At 44.4% G+C, this 23,746-nt stretch overlaps 1 protein-coding gene across 3 annotated transcripts; it reads left to right on the plus strand.

The window, feature by feature from the left end:
* Nucleotides 1–235: 235 nt before the first annotated feature.
* On the plus strand, nucleotides 236–14,273 carry NPM1 (nucleophosmin 1). Of its 3 annotated transcripts, none has more exons than XM_064161643.1 (11): nucleotides 238–367; nucleotides 1,074–1,153; nucleotides 3,529–3,648; nucleotides 3,953–4,046; nucleotides 5,416–5,519; nucleotides 6,015–6,061; nucleotides 6,505–6,559; nucleotides 8,073–8,162; nucleotides 9,475–9,576; nucleotides 12,870–12,944; nucleotides 13,916–14,273. In XM_064161643.1, exons 1-11 carry the CDS (start codon nucleotides 304–306, stop codon nucleotides 13,952–13,954), a joined length of 870 nt encoding a protein of 289 aa, XP_064017713.1. In that variant the 5' UTR covers nucleotides 238–303; the 3' UTR covers nucleotides 13,955–14,273. The 3 variants fall into 3 exon arrangements, with proteins under 3 accessions (XP_064017714.1, XP_064017713.1, XP_064017712.1); XM_064161642.1 differs by having other exon boundaries at nucleotides 239–367; nucleotides 6,015–6,079; XM_064161644.1 differs by lacking the exons at nucleotides 9,475–9,576; nucleotides 12,870–12,944; nucleotides 13,916–14,273 and adding an exon at nucleotides 9,631–9,858 and having other exon boundaries at nucleotides 236–367; nucleotides 6,015–6,079.
* The last annotated feature ends 9,473 nt before the right edge of the window (nucleotides 14,274–23,746 follow it).

The following is a 23,746-nucleotide window of genomic DNA, read 5'->3' on the forward strand; positions in this document are numbered from 1 at the left end:
CAGCAGCCCGGGGCCCGTAGGCGCCGCCCCGGACGCCTCCATCTTGTGGCGGCCGCAACCCCCAGCGCGTGGCAGGACGCCACGAGCCGCGCGCTCGCGACCACCCCCGGCGTGAGCGCGCGGCGGGAGCGGGGCGGCGCGTGCGCAGAGGCGGGGCGGCGGGCAGGGGGCGTGGCCGGCGCGGTGCTGTCGCGAGAGCACGCGGGCTATATCTGGGGGTGGGCGGGAACGAGGCTCCCTTTACTGCGCGTCCGCCCGCAGCGTGCAGCTCCGAGAGGCCTTCCGCGCCAGCAGGCCGACAAGATGGAGGACAGCGCCATGGACATGGAGAGCATGGGCCCCCTGCGCCCGCAGACCTTCCTCTTCGGTAACCGCCTGCCCTTCACCCAGACCTGCCTTCCCGGGCTCTGCCGGCCTCTCCGCTCCCCCGGGCCGGGCCGGAGGCGGCCCGAGGCAGAGGGGCCCGCGAGGCCTGGTGCCGGCCTTGCGCTGTGCCTTAGCGGGGGGGGAGAGGCGGGAGGCGGGAGGGGCCCTGCCGAGGCGGGGGATGCGCGCCCCTAACGGCGGTGGCCGCGGCGCGGCCCACGGGGTGCGCCTCTCGCACGTGGCGCTGGCCCGGGCCGGCCCGATCCGGCGCTTTTGTTCGCCGCTGCCGCCCCGCCCGTTCCTAAGGACGCGGCCGCGCTCGCAGCGCCGGGGGCGGCGGCGGAGCACATGGCTGCGCTGCTGCAGGGCCAGCACGTGGAGGGGAGGGATGCGGGGCCGCGGCCTGCCTTGCCGCCTGCCCTCAGGTGCGGAGTCCGGGCCTCCCGGGTGGCGTCGGGGATGGGATGGGGGATATGGGTGAGCTTGGAGCGAACGCTTGAAAGGACTACGGTGGAGCTGCGTGGCCCGGAGTAGGCCGCGGGTTCGCCTGAGTTTTCCCTGCCCCACGTGTTTCTCGTGTGCCTGCGGTGCTTCTGGTTTTCTGTGTGACTGATGAGCCTTCAAGCAGCGAGTTTCGAAACTAGTGTTTAGCAAGTACTTGGATATAAGCAATGCAGCGTGCTTATGGTTGAACCATGTTTTCACAGGCTGTGAGCTTAAAGCAGATAAGGAGTATCAGTTCAAAGTAGATGATGAAGAAAATGAGCATCAGTTGTCTTTGAGAACGGCAAGTATCATTTCGTTTTAAAACTGCGGGGGTTTATATTTTAAGGTAATTCTCTGTGTTGTTAGAAGAGAAGGTTTTGATACATATCTCTAATAATACATTTTTGTGGGAATGGCTTGAATAGTAAGGTCTCATTGGCGAGTGAAGCATAAACCATATTACTTAAGAGACTAATTGGAAAAAAATACAATATCCAGCGATGCTTTGTTGTTTACAGCAAACAGTGTAGGGCTGAAAAAGTGTAAACGTGATTTTACAGTAGCTTCATAACTTAATTCTAAAAGGAATTAAAGACCAAAATACAGTTTACCCTCTCTAATGCAGTAGTTCACTGGAGTTAGCATGGGGGACAGGAGAAGTTTATGAGATACATGAATTATATATGGGCACAACACAGTTCAGTGGATTTTAATTTTGTAAAGGTTTTCTGTATATTCTCTAAATATAATGCCCAGAGCTTTTTTCTCTCCCCCCCCCACCATGAGTAGCTAGTAACTAAGTTTTATGTTTTGATTTGTTGTCTTTGGAGTTGCCCTCTTTCAGGATGTGACTACACAATGTCTGTTCAGATACTTTAGCTAACAGGACACTCCTGGAAATAGGAATCTGCATACTGAATTCTTAGCTGTGTTATTGGCTTTTTCTGCCTTACACAAACAAGACTTTGTTTTGGCCTGAGCACATTAGGTTTTGGTAGCAGAAAGGTGTGCTTCAACTTTACAGGCAAGGAATTGAAAAGCTGTAGCATCTCTCTACTTCGTGATTTCATACTGTCTTTATTTAAATACAAAAAGACATCTTGATGATACCTGGAAACAAGTCCTGTAATTATGGATTACTTCCTGTAGCATAGTTGTTTTCTACAGCAGACTTACATAATCTCTGCATTTATTCGAAGTGATAATTGGAATACTTTAATACAGGTGTTAGAATCTAAGGAGTAATTAGCTCTTAGAATTTCTTCTGAGGCAAGAATATAACTGAAGTATGTTCTTGCATCTTGTCATGCAGATGAAGTTAGTCACTGTGTGGTAACTGACGTGGCTTTATCTAAAGATCCTGGGTTTGGAAAATTGCTTGTTGCATCTATTCTGATGCTCTGTCTGCCTTTTTAAAGACAAAAACTGATACACAGGAGGAATGAGGGAGGAAATAAATGACAAACTGGAAGTGTCTCAGAGGCTTGTAAGATTTTTTTAATATAGAAAAGAAGGTACTGATGGAAGATAGTGTGGAGCTAGCAAATATCAAAGGACTATGCACCTGATGGAAGGCTAGATGTATAAAAGATTGACTGACATGTGTCAGTTAATATTCAGGTGTGGTCATGGACCTGGTGTGAGGCACAGAATGTGGGGGGAGGATAAGGAGATAAAAATGGAAGGGTAGGAGAATCAATGCATGTAGAGACATGAGGGTTTCTCTAAGTGTCTTAGAAATGACAGCTGAGAAAAAGAGGGATACTCAGTGCTTCGTTATGCTTTACTTCAGTGTAGAAATGGAAGCATGTGAATGGCTACTTGGCAGACACTCAATAAATAAAAGAACAGTATTGCTTGAACTGGTGCAAATGTCAGTAATTGTGGGTGGAAGGCATGCTCTTAAATTCCTGTCCTGGTGGGTAGTTGTACCAGCTGAATAATGCAGTGTTGTTCCTAACTCATTTGAGTGGTGAGGTCAGAGCAACAGTTTCACCTTTTTAAATTTACAGTAGCAAATCTTTATAGCAGTAGTGAATCCTAGATCCTGTTTCTCAGCCTTCACTATGATAGTCTGGATCAGGATAGACTGCTTAAAACTCGGTGGGAACTTGCAGTTGTGTCCCTCTGCCACCTTACACCAGCATCTCCCATGAAGGAGAGTGCAGATATCTCTTTTCGTGGGCATTGAGCAATAGTCTTCTTCACTGTCCTCTGGAATACCTGCCGGTGATACTGATCAGATACCAGAGGTTCAGAGAACTGGAATTTCAGGACTGTTTTATATCTCACCTATCTGCCTCCCTGAAGCCATGATTTTATTTTAGAAAGTGCCAGTCTGGTATTCAGGGTAAGGAATCCAGCACTTGAGTTTTGAAATGCTTCTGAGGGAGAGTTGTTGGTCTTTGAAGTAATGCATAAGCCAAGGCATATGTGACAGTGCTGAACTGGGAGAGGTTAAGACCTAACTGCTTGCAGAACATCCAGTAGGCAGACATTGTGTAGTGTGATAGTGAAGGAGTTCAGCAGTTGAGACATGGGCAGAAGGGGAAGGATAAAGGCAGTGATACTGTCTCACCTTGTACATCAGTCTTAAGAGATGCAGAAGAGTGAATGTGGTTCAAAGGACTTCAGCATATTTGGGAAGGTGCTGAAAACATGCTTTGTTCTTCACAGGTTACCTTAGGGGCTGGAGCCAAAGACGAATTACATGTTGTAGAAGCAGAAGCGTTGGACTATGAAGGCAACCCTGTCAAAGTAGTCCTGGCATCTCTGAAAATGTCAGTGCAGCCTACGGTAAGTACAGGGACTTGACAATCTGGTCCCAGTGGATTCAGGTGAGAAAGATTAGTTGGAAAAGGGCTTGGTTGGATGAATTTTAGGCAAACTTTAACTTTTTAATGAGAATGTAATGTGAATGCTGTTGTGTGACCCTTATTTGACTCAAAACACTTGACTATTCTGTCAGATGGGGACTGGGCAGTAACTGTTAGCATTAGGGTCTGCAGATGTTGATGCTTTTGGTTTCCTTTGGAGGGATTACCTGTTAAGCACATTGTCTTTAATAGCTGAGTAAATAACACGTTTTGTTTTCCTTTAGGTTTCGTTAGGTGGCTTTGAGATCACACCACCAGTGGTCTTGAGGTTGAAATGCGGTTCAGGGCCTGTTTACGTCAGTGGGCAACATCTTGTAGGTATGTAGTAATCTGGTTGTTAATCAGTCTCAAGAGAGCATGAATTGATGTATCTGTGTCCAGTTCTGGGATCCCCAGTTTAAGAGGGACATGTAGAACTTGCTTGAGAGAGTCCAGCACAGAGCCATGAAAATGATTAAGAGTGGAACATCTCTCTTAGGAAAGACTGAGGAAGCTGAGCCTCTTTAGCTTGGAGAAGAGGAGGCTGAGGGGGGTAACCTCATCAATGTTTATAAATACATAAAGGGTGAGTGCCAGAAGGATGGAGGCAGGCCATTCTCAGTGATGCCTGAGGACAGGACTAGGGGCAGTGTATGGAAGTTGAGGCATAGGAAGTTTCATGTAAACATGAGAAGGACTTTTTTTTCCTTGTGAGGATGACAGAACACTGGAACAGGCTGCCCAGGGTTTCCCTCTGTGGAGATACTCAAAACCCACCTGGATGCATTCCTGTGTAATCTGGTATAGGTGATCCTGCTCTGGAAGGGGGGCTGGACAGCTTTCAAGGTCCCTTCAAGCTCCTGACACTCTGTGTCTCAAACAGTGCTTTCTGTAATGCTAATACTCTGAATCCTGAACTGTTCTGAGAGATGTGAGGAAACTAGAAAAAGTTGTTCGGGGATGTGCTTGTGTAACTTTTCTTCATGCTTTGCATGGGTAAGGGGAGTTCATTGTTACAGTATTATATTCCTGGTGGGAAGTGTCTCAGAATTCTGCTGTGGCAAGACTGGCCATGAAATACTTTTGAGTTTGCTCTAAAACCTAAGCTGGGACTAACCTTCTCCTTTGAAATAATCTTCTGAGATATCTTTGTCTAGATGTCTCTTAAATGTCTCTTTAGGCATGGAAACAATTTTATGGCCCCTTTTTGTAAGGAATCTTGCAGGCAGTATATGGATGGTTATTCACCTACTTCGGACTTAGGAGAAGCTGGCATCAGATTAGACATTAGGATGAAATTCTTTGCTGTGTGGCTGATGAGGCATTGGAACAGGTTACCCAGAACATTTGTGGAGAACTCCAACCCTGGAGGTGGTCAGACCCAGGTTGGATGAGGCTTTGAGCAGCCTGGTCTAGTAGGTGATGTCCCTGCCCATGGCAATGTGGTTGGAACCAACTAGATAATCTGTAAGGTCTCTTCCATCCCATTCTGTGATTCTGTTTTAGTGTAGTAGTATGCATGTGATCAACTGAATTTCTAATTCTAGTGGTTAGGTAGCTAATAGGAAGCTTCCTCTTAACCAATTCAGCAGCCTAGTAAGACCACAACTATTAGTTGGGTTTGTTACTCTCTATTTTGTCCCAGCAGACCTGCTTTAATTATCAGTAAGTGAGGTGAGTTTTTTATACATTGCCATTATCCTACCAGCTCTAGAGGAAGAACCAGAATCAGATGAAGAGGAAGAGGATACAAAAATCATGAACACTTCAGTAAAGAGACCAGCAAGTGGAGGAGGAGCTAAAACACCACAGGTATCCCATTCAGTCACCTTGTCTGTAAAATTTTGCTATAGTTTCATACTACTGCTCCTAGGACTAAACAGTAAATCATAGCAAGCCAGCTAATTAAGTGGTCTTTTGATACCTGCAGGGAAGGATTATTTTATACTTGAGTCTTGAAAACTGCTATTCTAAGTATGGATAGCTTCCAAACCTTTCCTGGAGAGGTTGGGATGAAGGCAACTAAAAATGAAAGTTGAGTCCACTGCAGAAAGTGAAGGTGTACAGGTTCTGGTGCAAACATCAGTACGCTGCAGGAGTTTAGATGCTGATGGAAGCTGTAATGTAGAAGGAAAGGTTGATGTGCTCACAGCATGCTGTAGATGTCGATAGCTTTTGCCTGTAGCTTGCTATGGCTTGTCTTCTAGCTGTATTGATGGAAGATAGTCTTGTTACTACCCCACAAATTGTTTGGGATCAAGTTTAAGACAAAATGGCATTAACACTTTACTTGCTTTTGTTTTAAAGAAAAAAGCAAAATTAGCGGAAGATGAAGACGACGACGATGATGATGATGACGACGATGATGATGAGTATGTATTCTTGTTTTGATGAAGTTTAGAGTAGTCTTAACTGTTCTAGAATAGCAAGGATACTAAGTGAGCAAACTGCTTTTTATCTGGGCTATGAAAAGATAGAATTGCCTTAAATTCATCTCTGCAGTGACAAATATGTCATACTGGGTTATAAAACTTAGTTTCCTGTAATTAATTTCTGCTAAACTTAACTCTCTGTTAGTAGTGGAAGTCTTAAGATACAGCCTTGCAGTGTGAAAACAGAAGGAAAGTAATGTGGCCTAATGCCTTGCAATGTGCTAAATAAAGCTCTAAGGTAGACTTGGGGAGATAACTACTTCCTTCATGAAGAAAATGTTTTGCTGGGATGGGGAAGACTGAATTCCTAACACAGTTAAAGCTGTGAATATCAATCTAAATTGTAACCACCTTTCTGATTTTAGTGATGAGGATGACTTGGAGGATGATGAGGAAGAAATTAAAGCACCAATCAAGAAAGTAAGTGGTCTGTATATAAAAACATGTTGCTATAACCCTCTTCACCAGGGAAGGATTAAATGGTCTCTTTAACTTGAAGGGAAGTGGCTGGTGACACCAGGTAGCTTTACTATCTGCAGCTAAATATATTCAGATGAGGGAGCAAGTGCTTGCACCTCAAAACTTATTGATAGGTGTTAATTGACTGTCCATACTGATCTGTCATTGAGAAGTCATGTGAAAGACCCCTGAGGCAGGAAGTGGTGTGGTGAGGAAACTGTTTGCATGAGTGAGAGAGCATGTTAGGTTTGGAGTCTGTGTTTATTGTAGTGCAGAAGCTATTTGAGGCTGAGATGTCCTCTGGTATTTTGGTTTAACAATGGTCTGAATGACAATACAAAGTGTAACGGTCCAGGCACATAAAAACCCTTCCTTGAGTTAAGGGTTTTGAGCATGACTGGTTGCAATGTGTAAATGTTTTGATGTGGTTTAGTCTAAGCAGATTTTAATAGGACATTGGAATGCTTCAGTGTGATGTGCACCCAGTTCAGGGCTTATTTGCTGCAGAGCAGAGCTGAATTCCTACCATCATGGCTACACCAGTGTCAGACTGGTATGTGTTCCCTTGTGGTTAATGGGCAGCAAACAGAGATGTAGGCAACATTCTGCCATTTCAGTTAGTCCTGCGTGCTGTGAAGAAACTTCACCAACCTGACTGACTACAAAATGCGTTTGAATATGGCCACTGGAAAAGGTTCACTTCAGGCACCCAGGGGCTTGGATGTGAAGTTGTGTGAGCCCTTGAATGCCATCTAGTGGCAAAATTAACTATCAAGCTTTGAGCTGCCACTTGAATACTTGGATTTTTATGTTTCCTTCTGTTAAACTTTTAATGGTTTGCTTCACAATATGGTGCTCTATTTGAGCAAATTTCTATAGATGACAGTGCACTGATAGTTTAAGCCCCAATAAAGACAATCTGAACTGCAAACTTCCTGCCATCTAATCAAATCTAATGTGACTGAATTAAATGAGCCCTTGGCTTATGTAGAAATATAAGAGTTCAGTTCTTAAATATACAAATGTTGCATTTTCCACACATACCCCAGGTAATGTTTCTGTATGAAACGCCAAACAAAAGACAATGATTGTTACAAAACCTGTGTAGCACTTCAGTCAGATATTGGAATTGTTGTGCCACCTAAAATTAGTCTGAAGTGGTATCTGCCTACCGAAGCCTGCATGGTAGTAGGTAAGGCAAGATGTATCATCTAAGGAAAATATATTGGAAGTCCTATGTAGTTTTAAGGTAAAACAAAACTTGATCTTGGTTATTGTGCTTCTCTATCAGTTTGTCATTTGAGTCCCTGTAGTATACTTCTTGCTTAAATGATCAACACTGACAATGCTGTTGTGGGCAGTGAGAATGCCTTTTGTTTCAGGTTAGAGTGTAGTTGTTACTAAAACTTCAGTATTAATGAGTTTAACACTTGCAGTTTATAATGGCAGGTAAACTTGTATGTTTTCTTTTCAGCCTGTTCGTGAGACTCCAGGAAAAAATATGCAGAAAGCAAAGCAGAATGGAAAAGACTCTAAGCCATCCACACCAGCATCTAAATCAAAAGTGAGTGAGGGAAAATGAGTAAATAATGTTTTAGTGTGGAAGCTAATTTTCTTGCCTAATGATGACTTCAAATAATGTACTAACCATTAAGTTATGGTTCTTTATCTTTCATGCATTCGTAGAATGGTTTATATTGGAGGGGGTCAGCTAGTTCCAACCTCTTTACCTTGGGCAGGGACACCTTCCACTAGACCAGGTTGCTGAAGGCCTCATCCAGCTTGGCCTTAAACACCAAGGGAGTGGGCATCCATGACCTCCCTGAGCAGCCTGTTCTAGTGTCTCGCCACCCTCACTGGAAAGAATTTCTTCCTAATCTCCGGTCTAAATCTACCCTCCTCAGTCTCAGAGCCATTTCCCTCATCACAACAAGCCCTTGTAAGAAGTCCCTCTCCAGCTTTCCTGTAGCCCACTTCACGTACTGAAAGGCTGCTATTGGGTCTCCCTGAAGCGATCTCTTTTCCAGGCTGTATGGCCCCAGCTCTTTCAGCCTGTCCCATTAGGGGAGATTCTCCAGCCCCCTGATCACCTTTGGCCTTCTGGAACTGCTCCAGCAGCTACATTTCCCTGTTAAACTGAGGAATGAATATTGTAAATATGAAGCATGCTGGGTATGCTGTTCGTTGTTACATATTACCCTTTGAAATTCTTGACTGGTCGATACATAACTGCAGCAGCCAAACTTTGAAATTGGATGTGCTGTACTTTGAGTAGTGATGATTCCACAGTTCAAAATAGCTGCCTGTCAAGGAGGATGAGTGCCAGTTGCCTTGCCCCACTGCAGTGCAGCAGGAGACTGTTGCTAGCAGGGGAATCTCCCTGAACTGGAATGTTTGAGAACATAGGTTCCTTGCTTTGTAGTTTTTAAGCTCATTATGCAGCTTTTTCTTGCTGCATGTACCTGAACGTGCATGCCATGAAAATTAAACGGGTTAGGGTGAGATGGATGCTAGGATAGCATCTGAAAAACAGTGCAGATGTGTGACTTCAGGCATGATGTCATGTGTCGCTTACCACACTCAACACTCATTAAACCTCTGGTGGGATTCTTGTCTGTTTTTATTTCTGGGAGAAAGAGCTGTGTAGGCCTGGCCTTAGAAGCAAGATACTAACTAAGCAGACAGTAACTTCAGACTGAAATGTTGTTCTGCTTGTCTGAGGAATATGTGCTATCTGAAGTACCTGCAATCACTAGCGCGTTTATTATGTACCAATTCTACACTGTTTTAACATTTGAGTTTACAAAACTTCATCTTGTATATGAAGTAGCTTTATGTGTGTGCTGCAAGCTGTTAATGACACGAATAACTTTCAGACTCCAGATTCCAAGAAGGATAAATCTCTAACTCCAAAAACTCCAAAGGTCCCTCTGTCGTTAGAGGAGATTAAAGCAAAAATGCAAGCGTCTGTAGATAAGGTGAGTTTTTGGAACCTTTGGGTTTCTCAGCCTTATTTTTCTTTCCTCCCACAGATCAGAAGAGTTGAATGTTTATAAGAAATGATTGTGTCACTGGCTATGCAGTTATCAGAGTTGATGTTGAAGCTCTGAGAATTGAAAACTCGCATGGGGCAAAACCAAGCCTCAGTACTCACCAATGCCACTGTTTTTTGTGTTCCTCCATCAATGGCAATGAGTAATTTGGTATGACTGAAATGTTTTACTGAAAAGAACCCACAATAAAAAAAACCCAAAGCAATATACCTTGGGTGACATTTATTCTCAAGGTGTCTTAGTGTACCCATTGTAGGCAACTAGAGTAAAGCAGAGTTCTTCACATGCTTGAAATAGTTTGATCTGAAGACAGTATCCACCTTACAGATCCGGTGCTTGTAGTGCTCTCTGACTTCCAGAAGGGGGAGACAGGTGCTTATGAGATGCCTTAGTGAGTGGGCGAAGACCTGCAAGCGTGAGCTTTCTCAGCTGGAGACCTGGGGTTAATTGAGTCTGACCTCTGTGCATGCTTCATTCTTGAAGGCCGTGGGGCACTTGCTCTGTATCTGATGGTTATCAGCTTTGACTAGTGCTTCATGATTATTGTCCTTGTTTAAAGGATGCTCATCAACCCTTCTCGAATTAAAGGAAAATGCTCCACACCAGATTGGAAATAATTAGATGTTTAAGTGGAAGTAGTGTTCATAACTACATGTAACAGTGCAAATCATGATACACAAATCTATTATACGTACTACATACCAAGAAAAATCTTACTCCCCATGCTTTAATACCCAGGCCTCAGTGCTCCTCTCTCCCCCCATGCCTCCATACATTCTGTGCAACCAAGCCTGGACTGTAGAAAATGAGCCAGGCTGTCCATGGCTGCAGATAAACCCAAAATCCTCCCCCATGCCAGAGATAAGAACCCATGCGTTCCCAGAAGGAGAGAAGGGAGAAAAGAGCAAGATCTGGCCATACAGCCAGCTTATAAAGAGATGGTGGAATTCTGAGATAGAATAACACTTTACAATGTCTTGGGTCCTGTCTAGCCATTTGGAGAACTGTACTCTCTGGTTGAGACATCTCAGTGCCTTAAACCTATAACAGCATAGCAGAATTCTTACCTGGTATTTTAAGTTTGAGAAGGAAAATTGCACATTAGGTACAGGCTAGTTGGATTTAAGTGCCATAGGTAATAGCAGTTCTTCCTCTTTTAGATAGGCTTGGCAGTCTGTGCTAGCTGGGGGAGCAGTTGAGCACACACTGCAGAACAGTGAGGGCCTGACAGCTAGAACTCTGGAGCTCTGGTTTTACTTCAGGAGCTCTGGAGTGTGCCTACTTAAGTTTGAGACTGAAGTGGAGTATTAGACACTTGACTGATGCCAGTGCTGTGAAGGGTTCCTGGTTTGCTTTTTTTTTTCTTGGTTTGGTCTGAGTTGATAAATTTTTTTCCTCTTAAAGTGGCAATCAAATCATCTGAAGAATTAGGATTATCCTGTGCTTAGATTCTTAAAATGCTTCGGGGTGGCTTTATCCCAGGAATGTGATAGGACCCATAAGCATTCAAATCCAGAGTGTATGTCAAGTGAGCAGTGACAGATTGTGATGAGGATCAAAATGCATATGCCTGAACTGTGAAGCTGGCAGTGATGGATGGTATGGTTCTGCTAGGTCAGGCTAACCTCATGGAGCTAGTGGATGCTAGGGTGGATTTTGCATGACTCAGAGGAGCTGCGATTAGTGTTGGATTCTGCAGTGTAAGCAGAAGCTGCTGAGCTGCTCACAGTAGACAGATGTCCCTGTGGGAGGGGAAAGCATGTGGAGCAGATAAATGGCGAGTAGTTCTAGGATATACTTTGAGGAGTGTTTTTACTGGGAAATGCTGTGTAAGCACAAATACACAGAAGCAATAGCAGGCAGCTTAATTTAATGTTCTCCAAGGTGATGCTAGAGCATAACTCAGCAAGGCAGAAGGTCTGTGTGTTGCCATAGACAATAGCACTTGTATCTGACAACCAGCAAGCTAGCAGCTTAAAAAAAATCACCATTAAATTAGAGTGGAACTGCTCTATTGTATAGTAAGCAGATGTTGAGAGGCTAAAAAAAGGCACTAGTACTTAACAGAATCCAGAGGTAAGACATTGTCCAAATCTGAGCTTCTTGGGTGCACTGTTACACTTTCAGATACTCCTAACGTTGCTTTGTGTCCTTTGAACATTGTAATCTGCAGTGTGCTGTGTGGCAATCTAAATGTGCTGTCCTAATTAACTAGGTACATTTCAACTGATGAACCTGAAAAATGGGGAAAATACTACTCACAGTGCATGTGAAAAAGTAAATGTCTCTAAAGATAGTGTGCTGAGTTATTTTTGCCTGGAGTTAGGAAGAGACAAGAAGGGAGATAGAGGCAAGAAGATCCATGAATTACTGTGGAATGTGCTTTGTGCATTTCAGTATCTTCAAAGACAATTTGGGAGGTGCAAGCAAATCTTAGGATAGATTCATTTTGATTGAAAAAGACCTTTAAAATCATCATGGCCAACCGTTATTTAATGCTGCCAAGTTTGGTGTTAATCCATGATCCCTCAACACCCTATCTGTGTCTTCTAAGCTTCTCCAGGGATGGGAATTTCCACTTTACTGGGGAGTCTGTTCCAGTGTTAGAGAACCCTTTCAGTGAACAAGTTAGTCTTCTAATACCCAATCTGAACCCTCCCTAGTGCAAGTTGAGGCCATTTCCTCTCATCCTGTCACTTTTTCCTTGAGAAAAAAGATCAACCTCGACCTGGCTCCAACTTTCTTCAGGGAGTTGTAGAGGGCCAGAGGGTCTCCCCTCAGCCTCCACGTTAAACAGCCTCAGTTCTCTCAGCTGCTCCTCACAAGATCTGTTCTCCAGACATTTCACCAGCTTCCAAAACAGTTCTTTAAATTCATAAAATGAATGTATTGGAGTAAGTCTTAAAATGTAGTGGGAAGATAAATTTTAATACTCTCAGTGATATGAATGTTGACTACAAGCAAGGTTGTGGTGTACTTGCTATTACATTCCAAAGCAGGAGCAAAGATGCTCATGCAGTCATTGTAGTGTGCAGGCACTCCTCTGAGAATAGCTGACTACCACAGGGGAGAAAGCTTCTTAATGGTTTAAAAGCAGGTTGGTTTGGGATGTTGCAAGGTGAGCTCAGTAAAATTGCAAAGGGTTTAAGCTTCAGAAGTTGTTTACTGGAATCTTTAAATGACCTGCATACACTAAAGTGTGTTTTTTATCCAATCAGGGTACTACCCTTCCGAAGCTGGAACCCAAATTTGCCAACTATGTTAAGAATTGCTTCAGGACGGAGGACCAGAAGGTAACTGAGTTTATTGGAACGTGATAAAGTCCAAAAACTTTTATAACCTGACTTTAGGGATTCTTTTCCACTTCTTAATCTTTACAAGCATTGGACTCCTTCAAAGAGTTACAAACCACAAACAATACTTCAAATTAAAGAAATGGGAATGGTTTTAAGGGTTTAGTTGGCTCAGATGGGGAAGCTAATATTTTATTACATTTTTCCAGATTTTATATGGTTGGTAAATCATCTCTTGCTCACTAAGCCCACAGAATTTTCCTTTTGGCACCATCTTGGCTAAGGAAATGAGCTGTGGTTTTCCTTGCTGCTGAATTTGGCCACCTAGGCCAGTCTGCTGTTGATCCTTTTGTTGGGGAGGGTGTCTGGGAGGGGGAACTGTTTTGTGATTGAGATTATGACTTTCTTCCTACATTTTCTCCCAAAGTCAACTGAACTCTTCTGAGTGTGCAAGCCAAAAGGTGGTATCAGGAAGCAAGTTCTGAATTAGTTACTACTCAACATGTATTAGGCTAAAATGTCTCATGTTTCCCTATCAAAATTCCTCTGAGTTAATGCTTTATTCCAGTGACAGAATTCCTTCTGCTTTCCTGCTTCCCTCAGTGGTTTTGAGTCAACTTGTCTGATAGACAAATTGATAGGTTCTTGAAAGAAGGTTTAAAAGCAGTTAGCCTCAGCTACTGAAGTTGGTCTGACATGAGCCAGGGTAGGCAGAGTTCAGCCAATATTTGCCTAGCTGGTCCACACCCATCCTCTTGCTTACCTTCACTAAATTCTGACTATTGTGACTTAGTGTAAACAGTCTCCTAGACAGCAAGACGTTGGGTACTGCTGCAACTACTTTCTCTGCAAGGAATTTATATTTGTTGTAATTGCATGTCAGTGTTTTGTGGAGTAAGTGGTGATAGTAAACTGAAAATAATGAGAGAAAAGGATTTCAGTCTCTAACTTTTTTTTGTGCACACTTCCAGGTCATTCAAGCTCTCTGGCAGTGGAGACAGAGTCTGTAAGAAAACAAAACAGTTTAAACAGTTCATTAAAATCTGCAGTCTTCATTTCTGTAACCATTATTTGGCTGTCCTTTTTACAAATGCTGAAAGAGCTTTCCCTACTGTGTCTGATAAATGTCATCCAGATTACCTTGCCAAGAATGTGTTGTCCAAAACGCCTGCTCAGTTTTTAAAGACGGGACTCCACCCTCAGCTTCACTTTAAGTATGTATGGAATGTTTTGATAAGGCATGGTGGTGGTGGTGGTGGTCAGACAAATGGAGATGGTGGGGAGAATAAATGTACGTGGCAGAAAAATAAATTTCAGTATTTTAATAAAGCACTATCGTTTCTTTTTTATGATGGGCTGGGGGCTGTCTGTTTACTCAGCCCCAACCCAGGAGATAACAAGGCTTTGAAGTTAACCATAGGAACTACTACTAAGTATTTTAGCTACTCCTTTATACATCAGATAGTCTCATTTATGTTGTTGACTTGAAAAACAACTCCAATTCCAGGAGCTTTACGGCTGCTGAGCAGATGACTGGTGAGAGGACTGAAGTGGTAAGTGGTGTTTTATTCTTGTCTGGAAGTGACCACTAATTATGTAATTGCATAGAACAGCCTTTCCTGCATCTTGGTTTCTGAGCTGCTTCACTGCTCTTTGGTTTATGGTTTCTCTCTAATGACTGAGTATGTAGGGCTTGTAACTCTGCTTGTAAAATGTAATACCTCTGATTTAGGAATTGCTGGTTGTGCTGGTCCCCTCAGGGACTGCAGGCTCTGAGACTCTCCATGAATCCAGTGAGTGTTTTGTGGAGAAGAGAATTGAACATTTGTAGGGTGTGCCTAGAGATCTTGCTGAAGGAGATCTATTCCAGTGGATAAATTCCTGGGAAGGAGGAGCTTATTCATCAAACCCCAAAGGCTCACATCGGTCTCTTCTTCATTCCTTCTCTCTGATTCCTGCCTACTGATGGTGCCAAGAGGCAAAGTTGTATGTTTGAATCAGAGAATGTTGGGGGTTGGAAGAGGACTTGAAAGATTGAGTCCAACACCCCTGCCTCACCCCCCATCATGCCCCTGCCAGAATAGGATCACCTAGTGTAGGTCACACAGGAATTCATCCATGTGGATTTTGAATGCCTCCAGAGAAGATGACCCTACAGTCGTTCTGGGCAGCCTGTTCTAGGGCTGTTGCACTCACAGTGGAAGAGTTTTGCCTTTTTTATGTTCTTCTAGAACCTCCTATGCTGCAGCTTGAACCCTTTGCCCCTTGCCCTATTAGACATCACTGAGAAGAGCCTGGCTACATCCAGCCACTCCTCTCAGTTTGATGTCATCAGCAAACTTGCTGACTGCACTCTTCCTTCATCCAGGTGGTTGATGAATGTATCGAATAGTACTGGTCCCAAAATCCTGAGGGACTCTGCTAGACACAGGCCTCCAACTAGACTCTTCCATTGACCACACCTGACTTCTACTCTTTAGTTCACATCCACCTCACTACCAAGTCATCAGTATCACACTTCCTCAGTTTAGCTGTGAGTGGGAGACACTAGCAAATGCTTTAAAAACATTGGAGCAGTTGTATGGTAAACTATTCAACTTTAATCCTTGCTGTGTGTGAGAATTAATGCAACTGAAGTTTTTCACAGCAGAAAAATGTTAGTTGAGAACAGAAGGGCATTTGAGCAAATTGAGAGTTTTTCCACTTGCACAGTTGGTCTTTCAAGAAGGTTGCCTTCAAGAAATTGTAAAAACTTGAGTTGTTCTTTGTTTTATTTGACATAGAGGGTTGCTTTTTAAGTAGTGATCTTTCTCTCAAGTTGCAGAAACAATATATATGGTTTGAAAATTTGTAATTGAAAGTATTTTTTAAGGCTTGCTATTCTAATCACCTTAGTTTCTATAGCTGAGGTTCTGGACAAAAGGGAAGCCACCATGAGTCTCCAGAAGCAAATCTTGTTGGAAAAACAAAGTCAACAAAATGCATGGTAGAGAAGCAAAATGGTGCAAGTCTAGTGTCTAAGATTCATTTAAGTTTGAGCATAACTGCAGCACGTGAAGCTGCAGAGGGTAAGGGTTTGAAATGCCTGTTTCAGTGGGGTTATGTCAATAGATGATGTCATATACACAAGTGAGAGCAGATTTCCCTGATGAAATGGAGCTAATGGCATAGACAGGCTTATTTAAGCAAAATTGCCCTCAATTTTGGCTGAAACAAGTGAAAATTGTACAGTAATTTCAGTAAGAGGCCATCCAGCCAATAAAATATTCTGAGTATTAAACTTGTAAGAAAAGCCAGGGTGTTGTCTGTCTGCAGGTCACTTAACTCTGGTGGTTTGGCCCTGGCTGGGGGCCAGGTGCCCACCAAAGCCACTATCACTCCCTTTCTTAGATGGATAAGGGAGAGGGAAGATAAACCAAAGGCCTGTGAATCCAGATAGAAGCAATTTAATAGGGTGAAAAGCTAAGTCTGCACGTGGAAGCAAGAGTAAACAAAGCCGTTACTCTGCTCCCCACCAGCAGATGATGTCTGCTGCCTGAGAAGCAGGGCTTCAACACATGTAATGGTTGCACTGGAGGACAGATGCCATCAGTGACTGTCCCATGCTTCCTTTTCCTCAGCTGTTCCTTCTCAGCTGACATCCTATGTCATGGAATACCCCTTTAGTCACTTGGGGTCAGCTGGTCTAGCTCTGTCCCTTTGCAAGGTCTTGCCCAACTCTCAGCTCACTGCTGGGAAGTGAAAATGCTGGAGAAGCAGAGCCTTGATGCTTGGTTCAGCAATATCTGATGTGGTGTTATCACCCAGCTACATCACCCCAAAACACAGCACTATAAAAGGTGCTCTGAGGATGATGAACTCCAGCTCAGCCAATACACTTGACAAGAGCAGGTCCGTGGAGTGCCACCTGACCCAACACAAGGACCGAAGGGGAGAAGATGGAGCCCAGATGGACAGTTTTAATGGAAACCATTTCTGTGCTGTAGCCAAGGTGTAATGCAAGTCAAATCTTTGTTAGGCTGCTGTTGAGCATTGTGAGGCATCTACATCGGGACATAAAAATGGTAACTTCAGCTCCTGTTAGCCTTCTCACCGTTTTCTGCCAGTTTACATTCATGCAGTTGTGAAAAGTGAACAGGGATTGATGTGGTTGTCCACTGCCCTGCTGGCTCTGTAGTGATCTGCCTTGGCCCTTGCCTGTTCCTGCCAGCCACATCTCGCCTTGCTCCTGTTGGGACTGGCTATGGGATGATTCCATGGGGCTGCTGGGCTCCACAGCCCTATCCTCTAGGATATGCACGTGCAGCTGCCAGCTCTTCCACTGCTTTGAACAGAGCCTCAAAGGTTGAATTAAAACTATCTCAGATAGCAAATACCAGATGTGGGCTATTGAAGTGTTCTTGACTTTCAGGAGGGTTGAAACATGTTTTTGCCATGGCAATAATGACCTTATTGCAACAGAGCTGCAATGTTTTGATTGCTAAGTCGAGGGTTACAAATCTGTGTGCTTCTGGTCCTTCAGAATGGCTTGCTTGAAAGCATATAGGTCCATTGAGAAGCAGTTCTTCCCTGCCTTCTCAGGTGACCTTTCTTTGTGAATTTGTGTCTGCTCTGGAGTCGTCCTGCTCCTTGCCATTTCATCCCATAAGTGTTTAATGTCTTAAACAAGTAGCTGGTTGTGTTCCCTTGCACAGAGCAGATGTTCAAGGGAGCAAGCAGGGTGTGCAGCAGCACTGTCCTCTCCTGCAGTGTTGGTTGCAGGTACAGCTGCTCTGTATGGATACCTGGTTTGTTTTCAAGTCCCTGGTGATTTTAGTGTTTCAGAGAAGGTGATAATGGATACTGTAAAACCACCTCTTTGGTTTTTGTTGTCTTTGTTGGGACATTCAAGAAGAGTGCTCATGGTTGCCTCTTAGGTCTTTCTCAGAGTTCTGTTTGCTCCTATTAAACTGGCTTACCAGAGTGATGTCTGAGACCCCAAGGGCTGTGAAGAGTGTGGGGCTCTGTGCTTTTGTACTCAGCAATGTTGCAGCCTTTCTAGAGGAGCAACTGGAGCATGACGGTGGAAGGGAGTGTGTGTGGGCTGAGGCAGTGGAAAACAGGGCCAGGATGGGTGGTGGTTCTGGGCTTCTTGCCACCCAGACGGTCCCTCAGGGGCTAAGTTCGTGCTGGAACTGTCCTCTGCTTCTCTAGAAATCTTACCCAGATACCCCAAGCTATGCCCTGTCTCCTTCTAGTGTGCCATTACTGACTGGCAGCCAAACTCCACCAAATTTCCTGCCCTCTTTCCCTGTGCAGTAAGCACAGATGCTTATTTTTCTTACCATTTTCCCAAAGGGGAGCAAGTTAAAGACTGGATCCTACCTAAGGATTTTCATAGCAAAAAAGCTGTAGAAGAACTGGGTGGTTTGGAACCAAGTGTTAGATGGAGCACCTTTATTCCCTGGACTTGCCTACTGGGCAGTAGGTCTTGGCAAGCAGAACCAACTTGTGTTAAGTGAAGTTTGGAAGTTTTGTGAACGTGTGTTTATTATAGATTGCTTATTTTGAGTCCTGGCTCTTGTAATCTGAAGGAGGAGAGCTAAGCTTGTGTGTCTGGGCACAGGAGAAGTGGTATAGGACTTCGATGTATTTCCGAAGGAGCATGACTTGTCCTTCCTTTTGCAGACAGCAGAGGGATTCCCCTCCTCTCTGCTTGCTGGTTGCTTTTTATCTACAGTTACACTTCTGGTAGAACTAGTGTTGGATCAGTTCTTCAGTTGGGTTGTCTGTTGTGCTAGTGGATTCTATGTCATGCTTTACTTGGATCAAGTCAAATACATTGAATGTTAATTAAGATGAGTGTGCTGTGGAGACTCTTGGGCTCTTCTAACTATGCGTGCTTAGCCTGTCATCAGTTGTATGGGGCTGACTTCTGCTTTGCTTCTTACTTTCTTCAGAAACTTTCTCTTTCACTTTTCTGCCAACCCCTTAATCAAGCCCAGGAGTAGGATCCTGGGAGAAAATACAGTGAAAATCAAATAAAGAAGAGAAAGGAGGCAGAGGGTCAAAAGTTAGAACAGGAAAACTGGACACCTAAGGGGAATGGCATCTTCTGGGATTACCATAATAAAGTGAACTCGCAGGACAGGAAGAATGGGAGATGTTGGCTGCTTTTTTAGGGTCTCAAAATAGGAAAGGTGTTTTTGCATGTTCCCTCTGGCTTTTTATGGTTCTGGATAGTTCCAACTCTTTCCCATTCTAGATCTTGCTGCAGCCTTCTCCTTGTTAACTCTGCCTGTCATTGCTTTTCTGTCTTCTTATCCAGAACAGTTCCTTCTCTAGCCTTTTCTACCCATTGCTGCTGTGACTTTCCCTGGTCATCTTGCTCTCACAGTCTGTAGGAAAAGCTTGAACATTACTGCAAACCTGGTGCTCCTGCATGGATTTTTTGTGTTGCTTGGCAATGTGTCCCTGAGAGCAGCACAGAGGCTGGTGCCTTTGTGTCAGTCATGGTGAGGAATGGTGAGGATAACCCCCCAGTTCTGCTGCTGCTTTAAGTAGATGGAGCATTCAGCCTTACCTGTTTGTAGGGGTGCAGGATGCGTGTGTGTGCCTCAGGAGAATGGGACATCCAGAGATGTCTCTAACCTGTGATACTGCATTTCCAGAAGGAAGAAGAAAAAAGAAGTCATAATGGGGTATATTTTTATGCAAAAAGATGTCCCACCAATCTGCTTTCTAAGTTCTTGTTGTGAAGCCAGGTGTGGCTTATGGCTCCTCTTCAGGGTGTCAGTGGAGTCATACTTTTTCAGCTGTGTTTTCAGAAAGAGCTGCCCTGTGTCTGTCTCAAGGCCCACCTTGAGTTGTTTTCAGGTTGTTCCAGGTTGCTTGTTCAGTTGTGTCATGACTGAGGATAGTGACATGGGGTGCTGGGAGGTCCAGGACACACATCACCAGTTGAACAGTGCCTGCAGCTGTATGTGTGTCAACCCTGAACTGTGCTAGGGATGGTACATGGCAACTGTGGGGACATGTGAGGTCCTGCCAATGAGCAGGTGGTGGTGTGGGGAGGGATCCACTGTCCCAGAGAAGAAATGGCTCTGCAGGTGGGAACTGAGATAGTGGGAATCAAGATAGTGGCTTGCTGCAGACAGCTTAACTCAGGAGACTTCAGTCAGAGAGGTTTATGTTTAAGAGCTGCTGAGCTGAAAAGCTCTGGGTTAAGGAAATAGTAAGTTTTGAAGCTTAACAGCTTGTGATTTTATATATATATATAAGGGAAAAATGAAACCATGGTGGAACGTAAATCCAAGAAGCTAAGACATAGAATGTAATGCAGCACAAAGGCTGAAAGTGACAATTCCCACTGGTTTGCATAGAATTGTCTGCAGAGGTTTATCTCTTCCTGCCTCTCTCCTGAAGCATTCAAGCAGCTCCTGTATGCTTTCAGAGAGGAGCTGTGATGCTCCTGGGTGGTGGGACCAAAGGAAACCCAGGCACATCCTCGCAGTGCGGGACAGGCAGGACACCAGATCAGGCGTGCCAGGCTGGGGGAAGTGAGGTGGGGCCCTGGGCACCAGAAGTGGGCTGCACAGGGAATGGCACTGTTGTCTCTCCTTTATCTTGAGATGTCTGTCACTTTCACTGCTTTATTTTTCCTCATTCCTCTACCCATAAAGCGCTGAGGTTTATTTAATGAATGCACTGGAGCTTTCAGAGGAATCTGAGCTTTCAGTTCCCAAATCCCATTGAAATCCAGGAGGTGTTTCAGTGGAGAAAAATCTTTGCAAACTCTGGCTGCTGAATAAGAATCTTTGTTATTTTTTTTTCTTGTTATGAAGTAATGGTACACATGACCATGAGGACTGTGGCCTGTGTGGTTCTCTCTTTGCATTGGGCCGTGACACATGCATGTGGTCTAGAGCTGGAGGAGGTACTACTCTTACTTCCTGTTCCCAAGAAGTCCAGGATGTCCTCTTGGCTGCAGAAGCTCTTGGGAGCATCACTGATCACTCAGAATCTGGAGCAGCCTGTCTGCAACGTTCGTGACAGCTTTGGGGATTTCCTGACCACCTCCATCTTCCCAGGAGTTGGTGCTTTGCCTTGCCTCAGCTCCCTCCCTTCCTTCCCAGTCCATGGAAGGCTGTCCCATTTTGTTGTCCCTCTTAAGTCTACAAAAGGAAAGCACCCCCACTTGATATCCTGTTATTTTTATTTCTTATTTTACATTATTCTCTCTTGGCTTTTATTTGTCATGCATTATGTGCTTTTTCAGTCTTCATTCTCCAAGACAGGAGTTACTGGTCACACCACTACAGATTGCAGTGGAGCTGGGCTGGTACATCTGTGTGAGCTCTTGCTCACCACTGAGCGACTTCAGATTGTTCCTCACAGCTATTCTGTCCTTAATGCTGAATGATGGATGTATTATCTACACACAAGGCTCCAGATAGACCTTCATATTTTTCCAACAGGGTTTTCCAGCAGCTGTTACATAGCAAATATTTCTTGCTAAGAAGATAGGGTCATGTCACACCCATGTTTCAGTAGTGCCAGTCTCTTGACTGAGATCCTAGCCCACCTTGCTTCTTGATCACTGCATGGGATGGATGTGTCTTTTTTTTGCAATAGTGTCTCTAATTCTTGATGCTGTTTCAGAGATTTATAGGATGGTTTGGGTTGGAAGTGACCTCAGAGGTCGTCTGCTCCATCCCCCCTGCTCTGGGCAGGGAAGTGTCTCAGCTAGACTTAATTGCTCAAGATCTCATCCAACATGGCCTTGAGTACCTTCAGGTAGGGAGCATCCACAGCCTCCCTGGGCAACCTGTGCCAATGTTTCAGCGCCCTCACTGTGAAGAATTTCTCCCTAATATCCAGTCTAAATCTCTCCTCTTCCAGTTTAAGTAGTGAATAAAATCTGTAGAGTATGCTTCCATTAAAAATAAAAGAGAATAAAAATCTCTCCCAGGAATCATATGATCATAGAGTTTCCATCTCTTGCAGGTTGCTATCTGATCTGTGGGGCTTACCAAGCACAACTCGATGGTCACAGACTAAAAACTCGGTATGCATAAGGCAATCAGGACCAAAAAGCACTGTTTTGCCTTCTTGTTTTTTTGAGTAGTGAAGGGAAGCTGTTACATGTGCCCTGCTTCACTGTTTGAAATGCTTGGTGTGGGAATTCAGCATTGCTGCTTTCATTCTCTTTTATGCTGTTGTCTGGCATTTGGGTTCATTTCCATGCCTTCGTGCATTTGCTGAGTCCAGGCAACTGGCAAAGTGGTTGCAGACACATGTTGGGCCTGTGCTGACTTCTCTGGCTCTTCATCTTTCTCAGGGCTTGATGAAATCCCAGCATAATAGCCATTGACTTATGGTTTATTTGCTTTTGTTCCTGCATATATGGTTTGTTTATGTCCAGGGAGAAACTTCAGAGTGCTAAAACCAAAATCCCTTCTGGGAGCTAACTGGTAAGTGAGCCTAACCTGTGCCTTTCGGTATGTGGTGAACTTGGAGACCTTCATGGGTTGGGTACCAGCACCCAGCAGCTTTCCATCCTCACAGCTGCTCTTAGAGCAAGGTGCTGGGAACAAATCATGGATGCTGCACACCAAATCATTGCACACTTTGTTCAAACCACACATAAGCATGGAACTGCTGCTTTCTGCTGCTACCTGTATGATGTGAGGGGCTCATTTCTGAGTGCATTAGCAGTGTTAGAGGCTGAAGAGGGCTGCAGAAGAGCAAAGCTGTGTGCCTCTGATGTTCCTGGCTGCTCTGACTTGCCCCCATGCTGAACACCCTTCCCATGCAGCTGCTTGCAGGGCTCTGTCTTGGGATACGTTTTCATTCAGAGATTGCATACTCCTTAACCTTTTCTGTGCCTTTTCCCTGTCTTCTGTATTAGCAGGGCTGGTGACCATTGTGCCACCTACCACACTGCTGACTTTGAAATTGTTTGCAAATTATTCATGCAGGTTATATCTGTGTGTGTGTATTTATGCCTTTGTGCTTCAAATCAGGTCTTTAGACCACTGCTTTGTGGCTGTCTGAATCCAAGTCCTGACTGCTCTTCACCATGTTCCTTCTGCAAGGTTGTGGCTGAACATCACAGTGCTAAGGCTTAAGTCCTGTGCTCTTGGGTATCAGTTCAGGGTTGCTTTGAGATGACTCTTTGGTCGAGTGCTGGTGGAATTGTCAAATCATTTTGGTTGAAAGATACCTTTAAGATTATTGAGTCCAACCACTCTCTAACTCTACCAAGTCTGGTGCTAAATCTTGTCCCCCAGCACCACATCTCCCTGCCTATTTTAAACACCTCAGGGTTAGGGAAATCAGCCACCTCCCTGAGGAGCCCATTCCAGTACGAGAACCCATTCAAGGATGAAGTTTCTTCTAATACTCAACTTAAACCTCCCCTGTTGCAGCTTGTAGGTCATTTGTTCCCATCCTAGGAACAAGGTGGGGGCAAGAGACCTGCCTCCACCTCTCTACAACTACATTACAGTAACTATAGAGCATCCTCTCCCTCCTTGTTGGTCCAGGTTATGTGGCTGTAAAGGAGACAGGACTCTGGTGGCACAGTATGCCAGGTGTAGCAGGAGTAGATCCTGCACCAGCTTTTGCTGCTGGCTTTTCATTCACATTCCAAAGGGCCATGGAATGGATAGGAAGGTTTCCTGCTCAAGCATGCTGCTAAGTCCCCGGCCCCATTGAATGGGTTTCATGCTCTCTGAAATGTCTGCTCACTGGGGGATGTGGTCCACTGGAGCAGGGCAAGGGAAGCTCATTTCACTGGAGGCACCTTCACAGCCCTGCAA

Source organism: Pogoniulus pusillus, chromosome 22 (genome assembly GCF_015220805.1).
Source record: "Pogoniulus pusillus isolate bPogPus1 chromosome 22, bPogPus1.pri, whole genome shotgun sequence".
Classification (NCBI taxonomy): domain Eukaryota; kingdom Metazoa; phylum Chordata; class Aves; order Piciformes; family Lybiidae; genus Pogoniulus; species Pogoniulus pusillus.

Coding starts and splice junctions, on each gene's coding strand:
- NPM1 (XM_064161642.1), top strand. CDS start 304: ATGGAGGACAGCGCCATGGACATGGAGAGCATGGGCCCCCTGCGCCCG. Junction 6,080..6,504: donor GATGACGACGATGATGATGA/GTATGTATTCTT, acceptor TTCTGATTTTAG/TGATGAGGATGACTTGGAGG. Junction 8,163..9,474: donor CACCAGCATCTAAATCAAAA/GTGAGTGAGGGA, acceptor AATAACTTTCAG/ACTCCAGATTCCAAGAAGGA.